This window comes from Panicum virgatum, chromosome 1K (assembly GCF_016808335.1).
Source record: "Panicum virgatum strain AP13 chromosome 1K, P.virgatum_v5, whole genome shotgun sequence".
In the NCBI taxonomy this organism is placed as follows: Eukaryota; Viridiplantae; Streptophyta; class Magnoliopsida; order Poales; family Poaceae; genus Panicum; species Panicum virgatum.
The window spans coordinates 12043061-12066777 of NC_053136.1; the positions used below are offsets into that span (position 1 = coordinate 12043061).

General features: G+C 49.3%; 1 protein-coding gene across 1 annotated transcript; it reads left to right on the top strand.

The window, feature by feature from the left end:
- Positions 1-12338: 12338 nt before the first annotated feature.
- On the top strand, positions 12339-15239 carry LOC120695184 (U-box domain-containing protein 4-like). The gene has a single exon (XM_039978488.1). It carries the CDS (start codon positions 12651-12653, stop codon positions 14850-14852), a length of 2202 nt encoding a protein of 733 aa, XP_039834422.1. The 5' UTR covers positions 12339-12650; the 3' UTR covers positions 14853-15239.
- The last annotated feature ends 8478 nt before the right edge of the window (positions 15240-23717 follow it).

Sequence of the window (23717 nt, forward strand, 5' to 3'; positions counted from 1 at the left end):
GAGAAGTAAAAAAGAAACAAAAACAAACATAACATTAGGCGGGAACGAGGGAAAACGGGCCCCTTTTGTCCCGGGTGGTAGATCCACCCGGGACTAAAGGTGGGCCGCGGGCTGGGAATTTTCCCGGCCCGCCCAAAAACCCCTTTTGTCCCGGGTGAAGCCACCACCCGGGACAAAAGGTCCTTTTGTCCCGGGTGGTGGCTTCACCCGGGACAAAAGGGGGGGCCTTTTGTCCCGGGTGAAGCCACGACCCGGGACAAAAGGACCTTTTGTCCCGGGTCGTGGCTTCACCCGGGACAAAAGGCCCCCCCCCCATATATTTCCTTCCTCCTTCGCCCTTCTCCTAACACTTGGTTTCTCATCTCTGCGCCCGTCCTGCTCCCCCCCACCGCGCGAGCCGATCGAGCACCGCCGCCATCGACGTCGCCGCCGCCCAGAGCCCCGACCTCACGCCGCCGCCCAGAGCCACCGCCGCCGCCGTCCTGCTCCCCCCACCGCGCGAGCCGAGCACCGCCGCCATAGCCTCACGCCGCCGCCCAGAGCCCGCCCCGACCTCACGCCGCCGCCCAGAGCCCGCCCCGACCTCACGCCGCCGCCCAGAGCCCGCCCCGACCTCACGCCGCCGCCAAGGTGCTCAAATTTAGTGCAAAGAAGTAGTAAAACTTTTGCATCGTTAAGGGAGTTAGAGGTTCAATTTCGGCACCTCATATTTTTGTACAACAATATTCTTATGCAAAAATTTTATTGTGATTTGAGCAAGATATTAAATTCGTGACGATTTCTACTTTCATTTTGTGATGTTTTCAGATGTTTGCCACAGAAACTGGGCCCAAACTAGAGTCCATATGGATTATTTGCAAATATATAATGAAAATTTATAAATTGTCATAGATCCTGTCTATTTATGGCAGTTTTCGTAAATTTCACCAAAAATCTATCATACATTTAAGGATTTCTTGTAGCAGTAGAAATGAGTTATTTTTTGATTCGCTCCTTAAAAAAAAGGGGTGTTCCTACAAATTATTTTTGTAGTAGTGATAAAAGGGTACACTAATAAGTCTTTAGATAGATGAAGTTTGAACAGGGGTGAAAAGACATATACTTAGGGTTCCACAAATTACTACAGAATATCAACAACGGTATTATGTAAAAAAATGAATAAATTAAAAGAGAGAAACAGTAAAGATATCAGCAGAAGCAGTGATTTGACGACTAAAGTACTAATTAACCCAGTAACGGAGACTAAAGAAATACAATTATTTTGTTGCAATTGGGTTCTCCAACGGAGAGTTAAAGAAGATGATTCATTATGTCGATTCACAAAGCAAATAGCCTTCTCTCAATCTTGAGGGGAATTTCAAAATAGCATCCGTACGAGATCAATACAAACACAGGTACATCATAAACTGGCCCAGCTTAGCTGGCACATGCATGACTCTTCAACAAACGCGCACACATGCAAACAATTCTCCGTTACTTAGTCAAATGCTCGCAAATATGTGGATTATTTAGATAATTTTTTAAGGGTTTTATTTGTATTCATATTTTAGTTACGATGGACCCGCGACACACAGACGCGGAAGACGAACAGTTCTTGTTGAATATGATTGGCGAAGGTCAAGGAGATGTCGCTGAACAAGCTGATGATGGCAGCAATACCGACATATATTTGAATATGTCCGGTGATGGAATTGAGGCACCATCTATTCAGGATGACGCTGCTGCTGAACAAAGTGCTAATGTACATATCACAACTATAATTATTTGTAGTGACAATCATATTTTCATCTGAATCTATATGAATACTATGAATGTTTTTTTATAGCCGTCTGGATCATCGTCGCAGCAGAAAAAGACGAAGCGAGGCCCAACAAAAAAACTGGAAGGGCGGTTCATTATAACGGAAGTTGGTCCAGATGGCGAACCGATCGCTCCAGAAGCTGCCGCCAAAAAATTCATAAGACAATCCGGATGTATTGTCAGGGACCACATCCCGATCAGCTTCAAGCTCTGGAAAGCTTCCAATCCAAGCGAGGAACGGGATGCGGTACCCGAAAGAGAAAAAGAATGGTGCTGGCGGGAGCTTAAGAAAAACTTCACGGTTCCAGCTGAATCCGAAGAGATATGCAAGCGCTGGACCCTGAGTAAGATGGCCGAACAACTGCGATCATTCAAGAAAATTTTGACGAAGAAATATATCAAGACCGGGACCACACCCGTATTTACCGGCGAGCTCGAAAAGCTCAGGGGTCACTGGGATGCATTTGTGGAATACAAGTCTTCAGAGCTTGGGCTTCAAAAGGTGCAGAAGGCCAAAGACAACGCCTCGAAGAAAGTGTACCATCACACTCTAGGCCAAGGAGGCTACAAGCTTGCAGTACCCAAATGGGAGAAGATGGAGCAGGATCTGCTTGACAGAGGCATCCGACCTGCGACCATGAACTGGCCTGAAAGGTCAAGGACCTGGTTTTATGGTCACGGGGGAAGCTTGGACCCAATGACTGGTGACTGCATCTATGGGCCAAACATCCAGCGAGCAGCCCAGAGACTACAGGAGGCCATACAAGCAGCGGCCGAGGGAACATTCCAGCCAGATAGAGAGAGGGACGAGCTGACTTACGCCCTTGGGAATCCAGAGCATCCGGGCCGCACAAGAGGCAAAGGCGTGGTTCCGTGGAAGTATGGGTTCAGGGATTACATTGATTCATATAGAAGCCGGCAAAGAAGAAAGAATGATGAGCGGGAGCACCTGCGAAGGCTAGAGGAACGGCTCATGTCACACGATCAAAGACTGGAGGAAGAGGTACAACGCCAAGTGGCCGTAGCAATGAGCCAGCAACAGCAAGCGCAAACGTTGCCTCCAGAGCCTAGTGTCGCAGCCGATCACCTGTCTCAGCGGAAAAGTAGCTGCGCTTCCACAGACGTCGCCGCTGCCGAGCCCACGGGGATCCAGGCCGCAGTTGAAGCGTCGGCCCCGCAGCGATTTCCAGTGGATGAGATCACCCACCGGACACCTTGTGACCTGCAGACTGCCGTTAAGAACTTAATGTTCACTGTTGCGTACGGTACCGCCATGCCAACCGAACCAGGCGACGTGTACCACGGGCAGCAAATTCCGCCTAGATACACAAGAGTTGGCGTGGAGCAGGTGTGCCAGGGTTGGGAGACGCTCGAGCTTGATATTCCTGGAGGCGATGGGGAGAGGACACTAGCAGAAGCCATTCATGGCTACATCCTATGGGATAAGCGCTACATTGTCCTAAAGTCGGATGATCAAACACCAAGACCGGCATCTCAGCATGCCTCTCCAAGACCGGCATCTCCGCAAAACTCCCCAAGGGCAGCACTGTCTCGGCAAGGTTCACCGGCACATTCTCCATCACCATCATCTCATGCGCCGATGAACACTCAAGCGTCACCGTCGCCTCCATGGTCACCCCCTCCGCCGCCGGCAAAGAAGCAGAAACGGCCGCCGGCAAAGAAGGTAGCTGCACCGGCTAGGGAGCCTCCAAAGAAGAAGGAAAAGAAGAAGAAAACCAAGGAGGCTCCTATTAAACCCTGGGACATGAGCCTTGAAGAATGCGATCGGATAACTCAAGAAAGAGTTAAAGAGCACTTCAAGCCGAAGCCGAAGCCGGAGCCCGAGAAAGTGATAAATCCGATAGATTTGAAATTTTTTAAGGGAATGTGCGAAGCAAATAAGAGAAAATTCATTCCGAGAGACCCCCCTTCAGACTACGAACGCACAATTATCAAAACTACTGAGAAAAAGAAGAGACAATCAAAGTCGTCGTCGTCCGACGTTCCACAGCTCGGAGCCCAAAAGAAACAATCAATAGAGCCTCTCGTAGTGGGACAGACGACGCAAGAACAAGACTTTGTTACATTTCTGAAAGAATCAAACCTGACGGCCGCTCAGATTGCAGGGGGAGAAGATATTCCAAAGGCCGATGTGGTCGTCAAATGGACGTTTGAGATCGGCAAAACTCTTGTACCCCCCGAAGTAGTGTCTGTGCTTCCAACGCAAATGTATAAGCTGCACCAGCACTACATGCGTGCGATGGCCGATTGCATCTTCATGCAGGGCGCAAAGATTAAAGATGATGATTTCTTACGGGGGGAGGCCATTCTATGGATAAACTGGGAAGAAATTTACCAACTATTCCATCAGGAGGCCCTCGACATCTCTATGGTCGCCTTGTGGGTTCTGTAAGTATTTTACTCTCCTTACGTATTGTTTTGCATGATCTCAACATACTGATCTCTTGATTTATTCGGTATCATGTAGAATGGAGATACATACTTGCAGAAGAAAGGGATACTCTCACCTCGGCTTCATCGACCCAATTACTTGTAATTGGAGGCTTCTACGCGACAATACCGATGAGATATTCCAAATGTTGTTCAAGTACATAAGCGTTTATCACAACAAGCAAATGATATTGTTTCCTTACAACTTTGCGTGAGTGATTCCTTCCGTCTAACTCTTTCTATTCTGTAATCGAATTGTTTAAACCTTAACTACCAAGAACTGCCTCCGTATAATCTTGCAGTGAACACTGGATCCTAATTGTCATAATTCCCGAGAAGAGCCTACTCGTGGTTATGGACTCATTGAGGAGACCTCCAGAACAATACGAAAATCTTCTTAACATGATGAAAAAGTAAATCTACCACTACTCCGTCGGTGACTGATAATTTGAATCACTTTGTTACTTGACTATAATTGTTCTAATCATGCACAGGGTTTGGAAAGAATTCGCTAAAAATCATCCAGGCAAATTTGACAAGGAATTGAAGATCAAGACAGATTTTCCGGTACGCGCTTGGATGATTCGTTGCACGATTCATTAGTTTTATTATATATTCATGTAAATACCTGATAATTTCTTCTCTCTTAAAGTGTATGAGGCAGAAACCAGGCACTGTATTGTGCGCATACTATGTATGCGAGAACATCCATGGTCTGGTAGGTCCTCCAAAGGGCTGGACAGATTGGGAGGAGGAAGTAAGTAAAAAAACTTGTTAATATTTGAACTCGTATTTTAATTAGTCGAAATTAATTATCCCCTTTTTCCATAGGTCGGGGAGATGCGCGATAAACTCATACCGGAGGAAAAGGTTATGGCGATTCAAGAACAATTCTCCGGATTTATTGTTGAGCAAGTCCTCGATCCAAAAGGCGAATTCTACTATGATGGAATATCTAATATTGACAATCACAGTAAATATGACAATATACGCGTATATATGTAATTAAGAACGAATATAACTATGTAAATATATATGTGTGTCTATGTATTAAATTTCTATTTATGAGTATGTATGTATGTATTAAATTTCCAAAAGGCAAATTCTACTATGTAATTAAGAACGAATATACCTATGCAAATATGATGGAGTATGTATGTATTATATATATAAGCACTCCAATAATATATATGTGTATATATATATATTTATATAATATTGGTCCTAGACATTTTCATATGTAAAGGAATTCACATGTATAGATATGTGTATACATATATATATAAGTGAATTAATTTATATATGAAAACTATCTAGGACAAATATTATATAAGTAACTATATATATATGTATATATTAGTGGAGATCATACACACTGAATTCCAATACATAAGTTTAATTGAAATGCAAAAGTATAATTGAAATAGAAAAAGAATCGAGAAAAGAAAAACATGAAAAAAAAAGAGACCTTTTGTCCCGGTTGGTAACACCAACCGGGACAAAAGGGTGCGCCAGCCACGTGGGCGCTGGCTGCACCTTTTGTCCCGGTTGGTGTTACCAACCGGGACAAAAGGTCCTCTTTTGTCCCGGTTGCCACAACCGGGACAAAAGGGCACCCCCTTTTGTCCCGGACAGGCGTTCCCGGTTGGGAAACCGGGACAACAGCGGTTTCCCAACCGGGACAAATCAACGTTTTTGTAGTAGTGGATCGGTTTGGAGAACATCCTGGCGTGAAGAACTAGTAGCTTGAGTGCGTACAGCAAGGCATTGCCGTAGCCGCGCCTGGCTAGTAGTCACGGTCTCACGGAACTGCAATTGATTAAGCCACGTAACTGAGCGTAGAACCTCTAACGTATGCATTCTCATGACTCGGTCAACGAAAACGACGGTGATTTATCAAAACATTTTTTCCAACCATCGTTGGTTGATTGAAGGAAATGTACTACTGCCCGTGAATGCGGCGGTTTCCATTGGGGCTTGAGGGGCGTTTAGTTTCCAAACCAAAACTTTTTGGTTGTCAAATTAACGGTTTGACCAGATGTCGGGAGGATTTTTCAGACATTAATTAAAAAATTAATTTCAGAACTCACCTGGAAACTGCGAGACGAATCTTTTGAGGCCTTTGACCGCATCATTAGCACATATGGGTTACTGTAGCACTTATGGCTACTCATGCACTAATTAGGCTCAAAAGATTCGTCTCGTCGTGTACATCCAAACTGTGCAATTAGTTTTGTTGTTTAACTATATTTAGTACTCTATGCATGTGTTTAAAGGGAGAGGCACAAATTTTAAAGTGAAAATTTTTGGGAACTAAACGCGCCCTGAGAGGAATTAATCCAATCATGTATTGTTCTTTTATTTGTGAAAGGAGCTCACCCGCACCGCAGGCATACGTGTCCTTTATGATCACGAGTGCACCTCACGAGATGCGAGGAACTAGACGGCAATAGATGTTGAAATTGATAGTCAACATGGATGCAACAAAAACAAATAAACATGTGGTCTACCCTTAAAAAACAATTAGCTGCACCTAGAAAAGACTTTAAAAGAAAATATGAACGTTCGTGCTGAGTCTGGGACTCCCGAGTAACTAGGGTTCACCGTGAAATAATGTATTATTCATAACCTCTGATTAAATAGTCAAGATGCGTAACTAATCATATGGTGATAACATAGCAATGCATTCAGAAATATGTAAACTGAAAAAAAAATGTTCGATTAGTTTTGTCTTGAATGCTACAATGTACTAAGATCTCCTTTTATAAATTGGGAAAATTCGATTCATGCCACCACAACTCCGTGAAATTGGGTTTCACGTTGAAAATCATGCCACTCAATGGCATGGATTTCAACATGAAATCTAACTTCGTGAAATTGTAGTGGCATGGATCCAACTGACCCTTATAAATTTACCTATCCAAGGCACAAAGCACCCATGATTAGACTATTCAGAACGCAAGAATTTTGGAGGGAAAACAAATAAGATGTCTCAATCCAACCGGCTGGTGTTGGTTTTGTAGTTTATGTTGTGCGATTTTCGGGCCTATTTTATCTATAAACAGAGTCAATTTTTTTCTTTTTATTAATAATCCGCCGAATGGCAAGTCTCAGGAGATCTCTCTCTAAAAAAAGAAACGCGCTTGCCGCGTTTTGCGTCCCGTGATGTGGCCGACCGACCGAGCCGCCACTCAGCATCCGATGGTGCCGGGGGACAAAGGGTTCTGCCACAGCTAGATAACGCACACACGCCGTTCCGCAAAGCCTGAAACGAAAATGGGATCCGAGCCCTACCGCTCCCTTTTGCTGACTGCTGAGTGCCTCGGCCCCCCCCCTTTTTTTTTTCTCTTTCCTTTTGCAGAAAGGAGTTGAGATTTTAACAACACAGAGGCAGGCAGAGAGCTGACCATGGCGGCGACATGGGCCACGACGCCATGGCCTCGGGGGGCTGCACCACCGTTGCGCAGCAGTGGTGGGTACGGCGGGCATTTGGCATGATGCCGGGAACTGCACGGTGTCATTCGGCTCGAATCCAATGCATCTGCGGATCTGCTTCGTTTGGGTCCTCAAGATAAGCTGCCATTTGTGCAACTTTAGCTGGCTCTACATTTTCGTTTGCTCTTTGCGCGCTACTTGCTACTCCACGTATGTTTTTTTTTTTTGCTTTCTGCATTTTTAACATCTGTGTTTTGCGTTGTCAATCGTGCCCAACTTACAAAGACCAGTGATGTTTGGTGCACGGCCAAATAATGCCGCGCCGCGGTTTATGTGTGCCATTGTTCCTAAAGCCGCGGTTTGGTACGGTTCTCGCGGCAAATGTAGCTTGTTACTGTTCTTTGTTTTATTTTCGTATACACATTCCTTTTACTAAACTACATACTAAACCATACTTAAGGTGCGGCGAGCAAATTAATTAATAGCCAGACTTAGATGAACTTTGGTAAAGAAATGTGCAATGTTTGGCCGTTATCCAAACACGCTCAGCATCTCCAAAAGTTTGTCATGTTCTATTTGGCAAATCTTGTGATTTGCCAACTCCAAAATTATTTGCCAAGTAAAAAACAATTTCTCTTCAATAATTTGCTATTTCGGACTTGGCGAAATGAAAAAAAGGCAATAGAGAGCATGCAAGTAGGGAGAAGGTTTTATTTTCGTGGTCAGTACGCAGCATGCAAGTAGAGAGAGGATTTGCCAAGCTCTTTGCCAAGTTGCCAAATATGCGCGGTGAGGGAGGGTTTTTGCTAAGTTGCCATATTTTGCTAAGTCGTTTGCCAAACTGTTGGAGGAGTGTTTTAAGTATTTTTTTTTCCAAAAATCAAGGATGCCAATTCCATTTGCCAAATTTTTAGAGATGCTGTTATGTTTTGGGCTGCCTCGACTGTTTGAAACATATTGGCAGATTAAGGTTTTGTTCCGTTACATAGAATTTATTCCGTGCCGAAAACAATAAATGATAGACCCACTTGATCGGAGGTGAAGCTAAGGTCTCCCCAAAAGGAAACTTCTTTTCAAGAAATAACATGAGTCAGCACTCCACACCAGAAAAAAAGAGCTTCAACACGAGCAACAATTTTACCCCATTGCATTTTTTTTTTGAAGAAACCCCATTGCATTTTCACATCAGGAAATGGAAAGCTCTTTGTGGCCGTGCTGTGCCCAGCGGCGCGGGGCGTGACGTGACCTGACGCCGGGCCGGTACAACGGCACGGCCACCACAGCTCCACATCACATCAAATATTTCGATATATATAGAGTACTAAATGAAATCTATTTATAAAATTTTTTATATAGATAGATTGTAAATCGTGAGACGAATCTAATGACTCTACTTAATTTATGATTAGCATCATTAGATTCGTCTCGTGATTTACACCCATCTGTATAAAAAGTTTTGTAAATAAACTTTATTTAGTACTTCAAATTAGTAAGATTCCATCGCAAATTTTTTTTTCAAAACATCTAAACACGGCCTTACCCTATTATGCTATTCTACTCCAGCACCAACCAATAATATTTTCCTCCCACACTACTCCAGCAGCAGTCTCCAGCCACCAACCAGCCAGCAGTGTTTTTCTCTCATACCACTCCAGCAGCAACCTCCAGCACCAGCACAGCGAACATGGTGAATTTTTGCGTACTGAACTAGAGGGGGATGATCCTCGCAAAAAAAAAGGAGAGGAAATTGGAGTCACACTGAAGCACACCAACGGCATGAATGAATCTACAACGCACGTGGTAGGATTTTTTTAGATGACACAGTACAACTTAGACATTCATAACGCACACACGCTTACACTCCTATGAACATACGTATGCAAACCCTACTCCTATAAACATCTTCAAAGACTGAGCCAACATATCCTCGAGATTGACAAAGTCACCACAGACGTCTCGCTGTCGACGGGAACATCGCCTACCACTTAATGCACAACACCGTTAAATCTCAGAATATTCGCTCTTATGGGGAGTCGAATATAAAACATCATGTGCTACCGAGACTCTTGTAACTACTAGGCTACATACCCTTTCGCGCATGTGGTAGGATTAGAGGTGGCGAAGGACTTAGAAGTTTAGCCTGGCCAGACTCTATGGGTGTGATTGGTTACTTGCACTGTTCCTAACCTAGGTAGAAGATATGCATGGCCAGCCTAAGCCAGGCTTATGATGGAATTTTTGCCCTTGTTTGGATGGCTGCATTAGTAGTCAGGTTGCATTGGTGGAGCTGTACTTGGGTTGTTTGGTTGCCTGCTTATGGCCATTCTCTTTCTCCAAACTTTCCTTCTGTTCATCCCGAGCTCGAGCAGAATCGCTGCCGCCGGCAAAAATCTGATCAACTCCGGCCATATCTCTTCAACCCCTAGCATACATAGCACTGCAACATCCCTAGCCCACTCCCCGACAAACTCACCCTTTAACTCAGCCACTCCCTTGCCGTGAATTTCAGATTGTGCGGCGCCATTGCCGAGCTCCACCCCACCACCGATACTGGACACCTCTGGCCCTTGTCCTCGTTATCCAACCCCTCAAACGGAACTCTGGTGAGGTCATGCTTCTCATGACTGTGCTAGCTCATGATGTTCGCCACCATAACACCGGGAACTCAGCCGTGCCGCGCGCGAAGCGGGTGCTGGCCAAGCTGGCCGCGGCATCGTCCTTTGGCTTCAGGTGGGCAACGCCACCTCCCAGCTTCGCGATGGCGAGTGGTGGGCAGCGCTGCGCGGCGGCGGTGTCGACAAGGTAGTAGCCCCAACGCTTGCAGTACGCGAGTTGCGACAGCCGCGAGCGATGGCAGTGTCGGCGAATGAGCGGGACAAAAACGCGGTGGGCTAAGGGCGGCCAGATGGGGCTCAATGCAGCCTGCAGAACCGGAGATGGAACTCAAATGCGTTTCCCGCAATGCAGGCCGTACCACACCTTTTGCATAACATAAGCCAGGCTAAGAGTTCTATTCACCCATCCAAACAAATCGGGTCTGCACTATGCAAGCCTAGATAGCCCCTAATGCACCCTACCAATCACGCCCTATAAGTTCTCTCCATTATAAGTGCGAGGCTATAATTCTTATTATAATTTTGAGCTAAAAATACATAAAAGCTAAGTTGAATTGCGAAGAGATCACTAAGATTATGATCCATTACCACTCTAAGATGTTGAAATTCAGGTGTCGCTTTCGGCTTCTAGCCTTACTACATTGAAAACAATAGACGAGAACAAAGAAAAACGTTGTCCTCTCAAATACTGTGTGTTATAAGTAATATCCACGAGCATGACTTCAGTTCGAGAAAATTCTATGGGAACAAATTTTATCCACATATTAAAGATAGAGTAAAATGCACGGGCGGTCCTCAAACTTGTCTCGCTGTGTCATTCCGGTCCACGAACTCCCAAATCATGCCATTACGGTCCCTAAACGCTGTTTGTGGCTCATTAGAGGTCCATAACGGGTCTTTGACGTGGATCAAGCCATCTGAGTCACAAAAAAATTTGCAAAAAAGCCCCCGCCTTCCTATCGTCCTTTCATTCCTTGCCATTCCCGATTTGTTCTTCTTCAGTTCATCCTCTTTCTTCAGCTGCTCCTTCCTCTTCAGGTTTTCCACCACCAACTCATACTCCTCCCACTTGTAGAATTGGCAGCCAGAGCCACGCTGCACAACAAGCGCAAATCAAATGCCAAATCGGCTGCTGACGAGCTCGACATCCCTGACATGGCGACCTGGGAGCGGCGACGGCGGCGGCGGTAGTGAGCAGCAGAAAGGGGAAAGGGAGCGACGGTTGGGAATGGCCAGGAATGAAAGGACGATGGGAGGCGGGGGCTTTTTTGCAATTATTTTAGTGACTTGGATGGCTTGATTCACGTAAAAGACCCGTTATGGACCTCTAATGAGCCACAAACAGTGTTTATGGACCGTAATGGCACTATTTGAGAGTTCGTGAACCGGGATGACACAACAAGACAAGTTTGAGGACCGTCCATGTATTTTACTCTTAAAGATATGATATGTACTTCCAGGGGCCGTAGGTAATATTATTGTTTATTTGTTGCAATCGGTCGTAGTCCTGGACCTTGTTTTTCTCGCTTGAGGTGAGAAAGCACTTTGAAAATAAAATTTTATTGAAAACGGAAAAATTGATTGAATGGTCACATGAACATCATCTATTTTTTCTAGGATACAGCCCGGGATTCTGGAATGTACAAACAAAATGATGCAAAAAGATTATGTGTACGGAGAACCAGAGCTGCAGCGCGGCCCCCGCACGTCAGGGAGGCAGACCTCCGACCCCACCCGCACAGGTCACAACACTAGCGCTTAGGCAAATAAATAAAATATTTGAAAAAAATAAAAAAAATACTAGAGAGAAAAACCGAAGGAAATTAATTAAATACACAAATGGAAAATGAAAAGAAAAACCGTGGATCCCAATGAAAACCGAAGCGAAACGCCCGAAGCGAGGAAAGTTGACATGTCAGCGGCTGGCGCCGTGGGCCCCACCCGCTCACCTCTAGAGGACGAAAGCCGTGGTCGGGGCCGCCTTCTCCTCCCCACCTCTTCCACCCTCCGCCTCCGCCTCCGCCCCCTCCCCCCCTCTTCCTCCTCGCCTTCTCCGCCCCGCGCGCGGCCGGCCGCTTCTTCCCCGCCCCAGCGGGCGGCGCCACCGCGCAAGCCGACGCGAGCGGTGGTTGCGCCCGCGCGAGCGCGACCGGTTCCCGCGTCGTCGCTGCCAGTCCCCGTCCCCGTCCCCCCACCTAACCTAACGCCCCACCCCCAATCGATCGCCTCGCCTCGCCTCGTCAGGCGGGGGAGGGGCCGGTCAAAGGAAGTGAGGGGGGGGGGAGGGGATTCCCCCGAGCCGAGCGAGGAGCGGGGCCTGCGCGAGAGCGGTCCCCGGTGCCCTTGCCCATGGCCGCCGCGCCGGCCTCGTCGCCGGTCGAGTTCCTGCTGTGCCGCCCGCCGCCGCGGCAGCGGCGGAGGCCGCCGCTGGCCGGCGCCTTCTTCGCGCCCACGGGGCTCGCGGGCGCGCCGCTGCTCCGCGCGCTGGCGTCGCTCTCGGCGGACCTGCTGGCGGGCCCGCGCCCGCCGTCGCAGCGCCGGAACCTCGACGCCGTCACGCGGCGCCTCGCGCTGCTCTCCGCGCTCCTCGACTCGCTCCTCCTCTCCCTCGGCGACGCCGAGGGCGAGGGCGAGGGGGCCTTCTCCGACGCCGCCAACCTCTGCTTCCGCGAGCTCTACGTCGTGCTCTTCCGCGCCGACCTGCTCGTCTCCTACGTCGCCTCCGCCGGCCGCGCGTGGGCGCTTCTCAGGGGGGCCCACCTCGCCGCCTCCTTCCGGGACCTCGACGCCGAGCTCGCCGTCGTCCTCGACGTTCTCCCCGCCGCCTCGCTCCGCCTGTCGTGGGACGCGGCCGAGCTCCTCGACCTGCTCCGCGCCCGCTGCCGCCGACGCGCGCCGGGTCAGTACCACGACCCCGCCGAGGCCGCTCTCCGGGACCGCCTCCTCGCCGCCCTGCGCCACTTCGAGCTCGGCCAGCCGCCCGACCACTCCAAGCTCGAATCCCTCCTCGCCCAAATCGGCATCTCGGACGCTGCTTCTTGCCGCGCTGAAATCGAGTACCTGGAGGAGCAAATCCTGAGCCAGGAGGAGGACACCGACCTCCCCCTCGTAGGCGGCGTCGTCGCCTTGCTCCGGCACTGCCTCTTCTCCCTCTTCGACCCTGGCAACACAAAGGCGTCGCGTGTTTGGCCATCGGCGGGCGATAGGCAGCGGCTGCTCTCGTGGAGCAGCAGCGACGATAGTTCCTTCTCGGTGCCCAAGGAGTTTTCCTGCCCGATTTCTTTGGATTTGATGCGCGACCCCGTGGTGGTCTCCACCGGGCAGACGTATGATCGGCCATCGATTATACAGTGGATCGAGGAGGGGCATTCCACCTGCCCCAACTCTGGCCAGGCCCTCGCTGACAACCGGCTTGTGCCAAACAGAGCGCTCCGCAGCTTGATTTTACAGTGGTGCGGAGTGCATGGCTTTCAGTATGATTCACCGGAGAGCAGCGAGGGGATGATTGAGTGTGTTGCTGCATCGTGCAGCAGCAAGGCAGCAATTGAGGCGAACAAGGCCACAGCAAGGATTTTGGTCAGGATGCTGGTAGAGGGATCTGATAGTGAAAAGCCGGTCGCAGCTAGGGAAATCCGGTTGCTGGCAAAGACTGGGAAGCAGAACCGCGCATTCATCGCTGAGTTGGGTGCGATCCCATTGCTGTGCAGGCTGCTGCTGTCGTCGGATTGGATGGCGCAGGAGAATGCGGTGACTGCGCTGCTCAATCTGTCGATCTATGAGCCGAACAAGACGCGGATTATGGAACAAGAGGGTTGCCTGCGGCTTATCGTCAGTGTATTGAAGAATGGGTGGACTACGGAGGCCAAGGAGAATGCTGCAGCAACACTCTTCAGTTTATCTGTTGTCCATGATTACAAGAAGAAGATCATGAATGAGCCAGGGGCCGTCGAGGAGCTTGCCTCTATGCTGACCAGAGGGACACCAAGGGGAAAGAAAGATGCAGTGATGGCACTTTTCAACCTGTCAACACATCCAGAAAGCTCAAGTCGGATGCTTGAGTCATCTGCAGTTGTTGCTTTAATCGAGTCACTGAGGAACGACACCGTGTCAGAGGAAGCTGCTGGTGCGCTGGCTCTGCTGATGAAACAGCCTACCATTGTGCATCTTGTTGGGAGTTCTGAAACTGTGATCACTAGCCTTGTTGGATTAATGAGGCGAGGAACTCCAAAGGGCAAGGAAAATGCAGTATCAGCTTTATACGAGATATGCCGTAGGGGTGGGTCAACATTGGCACAGCGAGTGGCAAAGATACCTGGATTGAACACAGTAATACAGAACATCACGCTCACAGGAACAAAGCGTGCCAAGAAGAAAGCAAGCTTGATTGTCAAGATGTGCCAGAGAAGCCAAATGCCATCAGCATTGGCACTAGGAAGTACCTTGACAGTGGTTGATCATTCATTGGTAGGGAACAGCACATTGAGGCGTGCTGCAAGCTTTGGCAGCGGGGAGTTGTCAAACCCTGTGTCAATTTCAGTGCCTGTGCCCTAGGTGGAAAAAGTTTCCATTCCAGAGCCCACATAATTGTCACATTTGGTGAGTTTTGTCCCCAAAATTCTTTCATTTCATGCTCAAATGAAGGTATACAAATTTAATCCAAAGAATCAAATATATCAGATGTGCTTGTGTGTATTTGGTTGTGAATAACTGTGCAGATATAGATTTACAGGTAGAATTCCAGCTTGATGTTTCCTTGGCAAGCTTGGAAATTATTTATTTTTTGTTTCAGTTTCAAAAATGCCGAATATGTATGCTACTTGCTGTAAACTGTTCGCATAATTAGTAGTTTACTTTGAGGCAACCTTGGAAAGAAATATCATTTCACCGATGGACTTGTAATAGAACAGAGGATGAATTACCGCAAACACATCTTGAACATATGCTTGCCTTGCTTTTGATCGAAAAAAATGGCGCTGGTTCTACTTCTAGCATAGGAGAGGAATATGTGCCAATCAGAAGAATATCTCCTAAAAGGCAGAACGCCTTGATTCTTGAAGATAATCTTCAGCTGAAGACAACCTTTTTGCCAAAGAATTGAGCTCTGACCAGAATCTGAATCTCCTCCAGAAAGATAACATTTGAAGATTCTGTATGAGTTTAGAGTGCTGTGTATATGTGTGCAAAGACAGTCTCTTGCTGAACTATGGAAAAAAAAACTCCAGATTAAGAGACAAAAGATCTGTTGGAGAGGAGCTGAGTACCAACACAGATGATCAAAGATTTCAACTTGCAATGATGCTGATCTGGGGTGTTCAGTGTTCACACAAAAGTTTGAATGGAGTGCTTGCCAGGACCCGCAGAAGCTAGGTGCCTCCAGAAGGAGCGGCTGCAGGTAAAGCAGAATAAGAGATCTGATGGCGGTAACCCTTGACGTTCACATATCACCATTGGTATTGGACTGCTTATTTCAGGTGGCCCACAGCCTTCCATTCTGCAGCTGTGGGTGTTGTTCATTAGAAACCGTGTGGAATATTTGCGCTCCCAGATGGAGATTTGCCTACACCCATTTTGATACTTTGTCTGTTTGCATGTTGCAACAACCAGACAATGGATCATATCATGATGATAGGATCGCAGACAGACTTATTCTGGAGAAACATCCTAGTGTAGGCTGAACAATCTATCATTATTCATGCCCTTGAGTACTTGATTCTGGGCCCAACAACAGATTCTCTTATGTTCTGCAGCAAGTTCTTTCCAGCATGGCTTTTCTGTACACTGAAACATTTTTCGCATAATTAAATTCACTGAAACTTTCTGGATGCAAACGCAACCTTTTAGTAGCTGAGAGTCAAAAAAAAAAAAAACCTTTTAGTAGCCGTTTACAAAGTTCAGAGAACCTTTCCAGAATTCAGGGATGTATATGAATCATCAGCCAATCGTTTTGTCAAAGAAAAAAAAAGTTTTGCAACGATTCTCTTATTTGAGTAGAAGACTCCTGCTTTAGCATACTGATCACATTTTGTTGGTGCCAACTAGTGGTTCATTCTGGTCTTCCCGGCAACCTCATTTCTAAACGAAACCGTGTGCCATCTGCACCTTTCTGCCTGAAACCTGAGAAAAAAGGCCGGCCATTCCCTAGGCCGTAGCTCTGTCCAGTTCCACACCACACGAATCTTCGATGCGTCAGAGAGTTCAACCAGGCCAGGTCTACAAGGTTGCCAGACTTGTCCACACCTGGATCATTTCGATGCCAGTCGCCATGTGGCGGAGGTTTCCAGTTGATCATTATTGTTAGGTTCTGAGCTGGACTCACGCTTGACTGGAGGAAACTGGGTGTGTGGTTTCCTTCCGAAGCTGACTCTGAGATGTGGATGTGCCGGAGCAGCCTGATCATGGAGCTGCAAAGATTGGTATCAGGAGAACTGGAAACTACTCCAAAATTGGTTGTCTGGTTCTCAAGAGTTCAGGTCACCAACATGTGGGACCCACAACCACCTTTCACCTTCTTCAGACCGCCCTGGGCAGCAAGCGAAGTGGAGAGCTCTGGGACATTGAAATGTGAGATGTCCATGGTTAGAATGGAGCAGAATTTAAAGACTAGTAGATATCGAAGCACAAACACGTGAATGTATTCTCCAAGAATACATGTTCACACTTACATCCATACCGGAGAAACTAGTTTGGTCTGTCTTGGTGTTCATGGATCCCACGTTCATCTCACGACTTACTCCTACTTGACAGTGTGATTTTCGTAAACATTCAGAAGCAACTGCATAAACAAATATTTTAGCTAAGAAAGTTGCATTTTTCGCTTGTTCTCATGGACACTGAATACAAGCTGCTGATTGCATTTCTTTCCAGCTGATTGAAGCAATCTAGTCAGGACACTGGAAATATGAATTTTCATATCAAAGTTTGCTAATACTTCATTTTTCGATAACAAGTAATAAAATGCTTCATTTTGCATGTCCAAGTTTTTCGATAAAACTTTGCACTTTGTTTTGCTTAAAATAAAGCGTGGGAAAGTGTTAACAACAGGGAAACCCTCACGGAGATATGGGTGAGGAAAGCTCGGGCGCTCCTGGCGACCCCGCCGGCGACGCGCTCGGCGGCCCTCCGCCCACGTCCTACCCTCGCCTCTTCTCCCCCCTTGCCCCTCTCTTGCCCACGCCTGCCTCCATCCAGCCCTGCTTCACGCCCCTCGGAGCGACCGCTCCACTCCCTACCGTCCTAGGCGCCGCGGAACCCGTCGTCGCCGCGCTCACGGGGCGCTGCTCCAGCTGGCGCCGCGGCCCATGCTCGTCCGCGCGGCCATAGCTCCGACCTCTACTCCGACTTCCATGGTCAAGCGAACCCGGAGCTGCGCCTCCCCCAGACGCTACGCCCAGGTGCGGCCTTCTGCGACCTTGTTCTCCACCACTTTCATTCGCTTGTTGTCCCTGCTCCCAACGGATCCCCCAGTCTGCCTGGTGATACCTTCTGGATTTGCGCGGACACAAGCTTCCCCCCTCCCTCCCCGGTGCAAGTCCGGAACGCCCTCAATTTCTGCTTCTCCCGGCCGTTGTGCCGATTTGAACTGGCCTGCATCGCTGATGGTGTCTTCTCGGCCCGCGCCACCAACAAACACGTTGCTTCTTTCATCGTCACTCGCGGGTGCTGCCGTGTCGGTGATGTCTCCCTCCTTCTCTTCCCGGCATTTGGATTCCGCCATGGCCGCTAGCTCGGGCAAGCTCTCCGGGCGCGAGGCTGACGTCACTAGCCCCCGGATTCAAACTTCCCAGGTTGGGCCTTGGGCCTCGGCCGGGCCTGGCGTTTGCGTGCGGGTTTCGGCCCACACATCTCGCCAACAGCAATCGGCCGCCCTCATTCATTCCACTGCCGGGCTCCCGCTGGCTCGGCCGCTCGCCGCCATTGATGCCTTTACCCCCCCGAATTTCAAGGGGATCACCCGGCAGCCGATCTCCCCTCCCCCGAGGCGATTTGCTCCCCTGTTGCTCCTTCAACTCGCACGTCGGCTGATTGCCCTCCCTCCGCTACCCCCACCGCGCCCGGTGCTCCCTCCGCGTCCGACGCTCCCGGCGCGCCCCGCGGGCGTTACTCGGCGCAGGACAGCAACTCCTTGCCAGCGACCAACTGTTCCAGTCAAATTTCGAACCCTGGAGTTGCGCGGCCATACCTCCCTGCATTGCTCTCCTCCGCGTCCGACGCTCCCGGCGCGCCGCGCGGGCGTTACTCGACGCAGGACAGCAACTCCTCGCCGGCGACCAACTGTTCTAGTCAATTTTCGAACCCTGGAGTTGCGCGGCCATACCTCCATGCCCTCCTCTCATCCCTCCCGAGCCTATAAGAACTACTGTCGGCCGCAAGCTTCGTCGTGCCCGCTCCGTGCCTCCCAACCACAACCAGTGCTTCCGGTGCCTTGCCTCTGATCACCACGTCGAGGAGTGCCGCGACCCGGTCCGGTGCCGATAGTGCCTTCGCTACGGCCAATGCAGCGCAGCGTGCTCGATGGCAGGGCAATCCGTGTTCTGGATGCGGATCGCTAGGCGTGCGACACGCTCGCCCAGCGACGACTCCCCGTCGCCGCCACATCCTCGAGCGCCTGCACCCGTCGGCGCGTCCTCGTCCAGGGGGCGCCGGTCTGGCGGTCGCCAACTCTCGACCTTCGGAGCTCGGGAACTGGAGCTCTCCCGCCTTCCCCCACCACCCGCTTCCGCTCCCGTTCCCCTCATGCTGTCGGGGAACGGCACTGCACTCCTTTCGTCTGGTTTGCAGGTCTGCCCCCTTCTCCTGCCGCCTCCACCCTTCATCACCCCCACCCCCACCGTGCTTGGCGTGCAGCCACCCCTTTCATCCCCCATGCTCCTCCCCTACCTGCTGGCGATGATGTCGACGATGGACTCGACTTCATCGAGGTCCACATGCCCCCCGTGGATATGGAGCCATGCCTCCGCCTCACTTACGCCTTCATCGAGCCTGAGTGTGCTGACGCAGGGTTCTTCATCCGCTGTGCCCTGGAGCAGCGCGGTGGTGACCCTCCCTTCCGGCTGGCTCCCTCCTTCTACGGGGCTATGATGGTCGTGTTCCGCCATCCGTTCTACCATGAGGAGACGCTGCGCCGCTGCCCACTTCGGTATGCCGCCACACGCTGCGGCTGGTTCGCCATGAAGAGGCGGACTTCCATTTCGTGTGCCGCTACAAGCGCCTCGCTGTGCTTGCGTCGTCCAACTTTCCTCCGGAGCACTGGACCCGTGAGAGCATCGCCCGGGTGTTCCAGGTCTACGGGCAAGTGTGCGCTGTCGACAAGGACTGCGTGAAGAAGGTTGGCGACCATCCCCCCGACCATGACTACGGCGCTGACATTGCGGATTATTCCGCGGTCAGGGTGCTGGTCCTCATCGACAATGAGCACCGCATCAAGCTATCCCTGGTGGTGAGGAATTTGGCCGGTGGCCTGGCGGGCATCACCAACGTGCGCGTCGTCAAGATCTGGGACCACCCAGAGGGCGCGCCGCTCCCCTCCGACAACGACTTCTCTGACTGGGGTGATGAGGACGACCACGACACCGGCCCGCTGCCTCGCGCGTCGCCGGGCTCCTTCGACCCCATGGGCCAGCACTTCTCCCTTGGGCGCGGTGCTCGCCGTGGTGTCCCCTCGCGTGAGCCACCACCTCGGTACTCTGGGACTTGTCGCGCTCTCAGGCCGCAGTTGTTTCCATCTGTCCCTCTGTGGAGCTTTGTTGCCGGCGCCATGTCTGCGCTTGCTCGTGCTCTCTCCTTGGTAGGTGTCCCCAGCTGGTGATCCACGACCTTCCGACACTGCGGCGCCCGGCTACACCGCCCCCTACTCCTTTGCCGCTCATCAGTGAGCTCGGGGATGACTGGCGTTCTCCCTCATGCGTTCCTTCCTTGGAGGACCTACTGCTTGAGGAGGAGCATGAGGTCAGCATCCGGCGTCACCGCGCTCGGTGCAAGCGCGCGCAGGACAGCGCTGCCAGGACTCGCCGCCACAGCACCCGCCTTGCTGCGAAGGAAGACCCGTTCTACATCGACGCCACCTCCAAGGCGACGTGCGTCAAGGCTGCTCAGCTCGACCTTGCGCGGGCTTCTGACCGCATGAAGGAGGCCCTAGCGTGCTCCGATGTTCTAGAGCGCCCTGCTCCTCCCAAGATCACCTCCCGCAAGCTCCACCTCCTGGGAAGGGTCTGTGGCCTCCCGGTGCTGCCTGAGGCCGATGGTGATGTGCTTGGTGCGGCTTGATGCCGTGCCCCCCTCTGTGCCTGTGTTGGACGTGCTCCGCTAGGGAGCCGATGTGTGTCGCGCGGCATGGACCTGTTTCCCGTGTGCGTGCTGCCCAGCCTGTGGTGGTTCTTGGGCTTGTTTCCCTAGTTTTAGTTTCTTTTCGTTTGTGGTTGTTGTCTAGGCTGAAAGCGATCGGGTGCTCTAACCTAAGAGGGGGAGGGGGTGAATTAGGCACTCTAAAAACCTTAACCTATGACTCAAACTAGTTTGCACAAAATTTAAACTAAATCAAGCTATCTAGATGTGCAACTACGGTTCACCTGAGTGTATAACCTTCATCGCAAAAAAGTTTTGTAACCTATAGCCAATCCTAACAAGATACTACACTAAGAAAGTAAAAGGCACACAAGTTGCAATATGAAATGCGGAAGCTTAAACGGAGGGATGAGAGGAAGCGAACTCTCGACACGAGGATTTATCCCATAGTTCGGATTGCCAGAAAGGCGCCCCTACGTCCACGTTGTTGAAGCACTCACGAAGAGTATCGCTTCCGGCAATCAAGTCTCTTCCGTGAACATAATCATGGTCACCTTGATCCCGATCTTCACTAAGGGAGATTGCCCACGAAGGAGGGGTCTCCGTCCCCCGCACAATGTCGTCGACGCCGCTCCACACCAAGCCGGAGGGTCGTAGACTTGCCGGCGAGCCACCAAAGCTCCAAGGAGTCCGGCGCACCTAGATACAATGTTGGTTCACTCTAGAACCACAACACAAGGATCTAAACCTTGCTTGATCACTCACTCAAGAGCTAACCTAGCACTAACACTCACAAAGCTTGTGCTAATGGCTAAGGATTTGATCTTTATGTTCTTGGATGGCTTGGAGGTGTTCTTGGATGTGTATGAGATGTCTTGGGACTCCAGCAATCTTCAAATGGCAGGGGGAGCTCATATATATAGGCCACCAACTCGAACTAGCCGTTAGCCAGTTTCTGCGTAGGCATCGGAAGTTCCGATGCATAGGGCGTCGGTTCTTCCGGTCACTCTGTGCTCTGAAGTAGCCGTTGGCAACTCTGACACTTCTGCAGCTGAGTTGGCAACCACCGGTTTAACCGATGACTTAGTGTCGGTTCAACCGGTGCCTCTTGATCCCCATGTAGCCTTTGCCCTTGCTGATGTCATTGCACCGATGCCTAGCTCCGACACTCCACCGGTTCAACCGGTGCTGAAGGCGTGGCTCCCTCGCGCTTGACACCGTCTCTGGAACATAGTACGTTGATTGCACTGACGCTTCTCTTGACACTGTCGGTTCAACCGGTGCTTCAGCCTTTCTTCACTTGATCTCCAGAGGTGCTCAGTCTTGCACCAAAACCAGGCCGTCGGATCTTCTGACAACTATCGGATGCACTGATGCTAAAGGCATCGGTTCTTCTGGTGCTACTGGTTACAGTAGAACTCGTCCAATTCAGCGTTTCTTTGAGTTCTTTCTTTGTGTATTTGTTTGTATGGCCTTTGTACATCATCCCTGGGATCTAGAAATGTTCACTCAATAAAACCATTAGTCCCATTGATTGCATTGTCATACGATCATCAAAATCACTCGAAATGGCATAAATGGTGCCATGGTCGTTACAATCTCCCCCTTTTTTGTGATTGATGACAACACAATCAAAGCAAGCATAAAATTTACAAGAATTGACAAATTGAACCACTTACACTTGCTTGGATGCTTACCATCATCCAATGACGGTTTGGCCTCCCCCTAAAACCATGATCACCCTTTGTTCCTCCCCCTATCTCGCTACTTCTCCCTCATGACTTGATTCACTTGGCTTTTTTCCTGCTTTAGAATATACTTTTCCTTCTTGGGAACATTTCTCCCCCTTTGTTGGGAACATGCCTTTCTTTGATCCACATCTCTCCCCCTTTGGAATCAAATCACCTAAAAGGTCTTGCATCGAAAAGGTCTTGCAAAACAATATAGCTCAAGAGAAGATTAGTAGCCTAGATAGTTATTTTCATGACTTATGATCCAATTGTATGATATCAATGAAGGTACCAATTAAAAATTTACTATGGTGGATCACAAAATCACGAAACTAGCATGACACGAGCTAAGCTTTCCACAAGTGTGTACACAACATGATAATGTGATAATCAAGTGTACAACTAAAAGATTCAACAAAAAAGCTTAGATCATATCATGCACAGAGGTAGCTCTAAAAATATAAGAAATTGATAATTATACCAATTGAATGTGTTTAGAACCTTGCATACCTCCGGGGGTTACTTTGTTTACTTTGCATGTACCAATTGAAAGTGACTTGCAAACAATTGAAAGTCTTTAAAGGAAAGGCACTTGGTACACCAAGGTTAAGCAAATGTATGAGCACATAGCCTTTGAACTTAGATATGAGTATTTAAGTTCAATAGAGCATGGCTCAATATGCATGAAGCACAATCTATCTAATCACTCTTATAGAGTTGTTTGTTCACATTGATCGTGAATAACATTCTCTTAGAGTATTAATTCCATCGTGAGACTACAAAAGATAAACTTGCAAACACATTAGTCTCAAAATCACAAACCATAGAGTGAACTCCCCCTAAATGTGTACATTTAGTGTTTGAATCACCAAGCAAATGTATGCACATTGATTTTGACACAATTGGGAAGTTTACCCTATAGCTTGTGCTCATGGTACACATATGAAATACATATCTCATGAGATCCATGTACCACGAAGGGTAACCTTGTGTAGCTTTCTACACACTTATCAAACCATGTAGATTGCTCATGGGTTAGAATTATGACACAAGCAACCCACCATATATCACACTAGGAGATGCAAAACATGCAAACATCCTAGCAAGAGCAATAGAGCTACATGATACTTGAATTTAAATCTAGCTACCATTACCTTATGGGGGACTTGGGCAATGAATGTCCAAGTTGTGAGCTTTGCTACTTTGGTTTGAACCTTCACTTTAACTTGTGAGCTAAGCCTCCAAATCCCCCGAAGCCATCCTTGGCTTTAAGTTTCCTTTGGAACCCATACCATTTGAGGCCCCTTCATATTGGTGATGATGTCCTTGGGCACCCAAATGGAGTGGTTCCAACTCCTTTCCTTCTTCCCAACCTTGTGAGCAACCACCTTGCCATTGGTCTTCT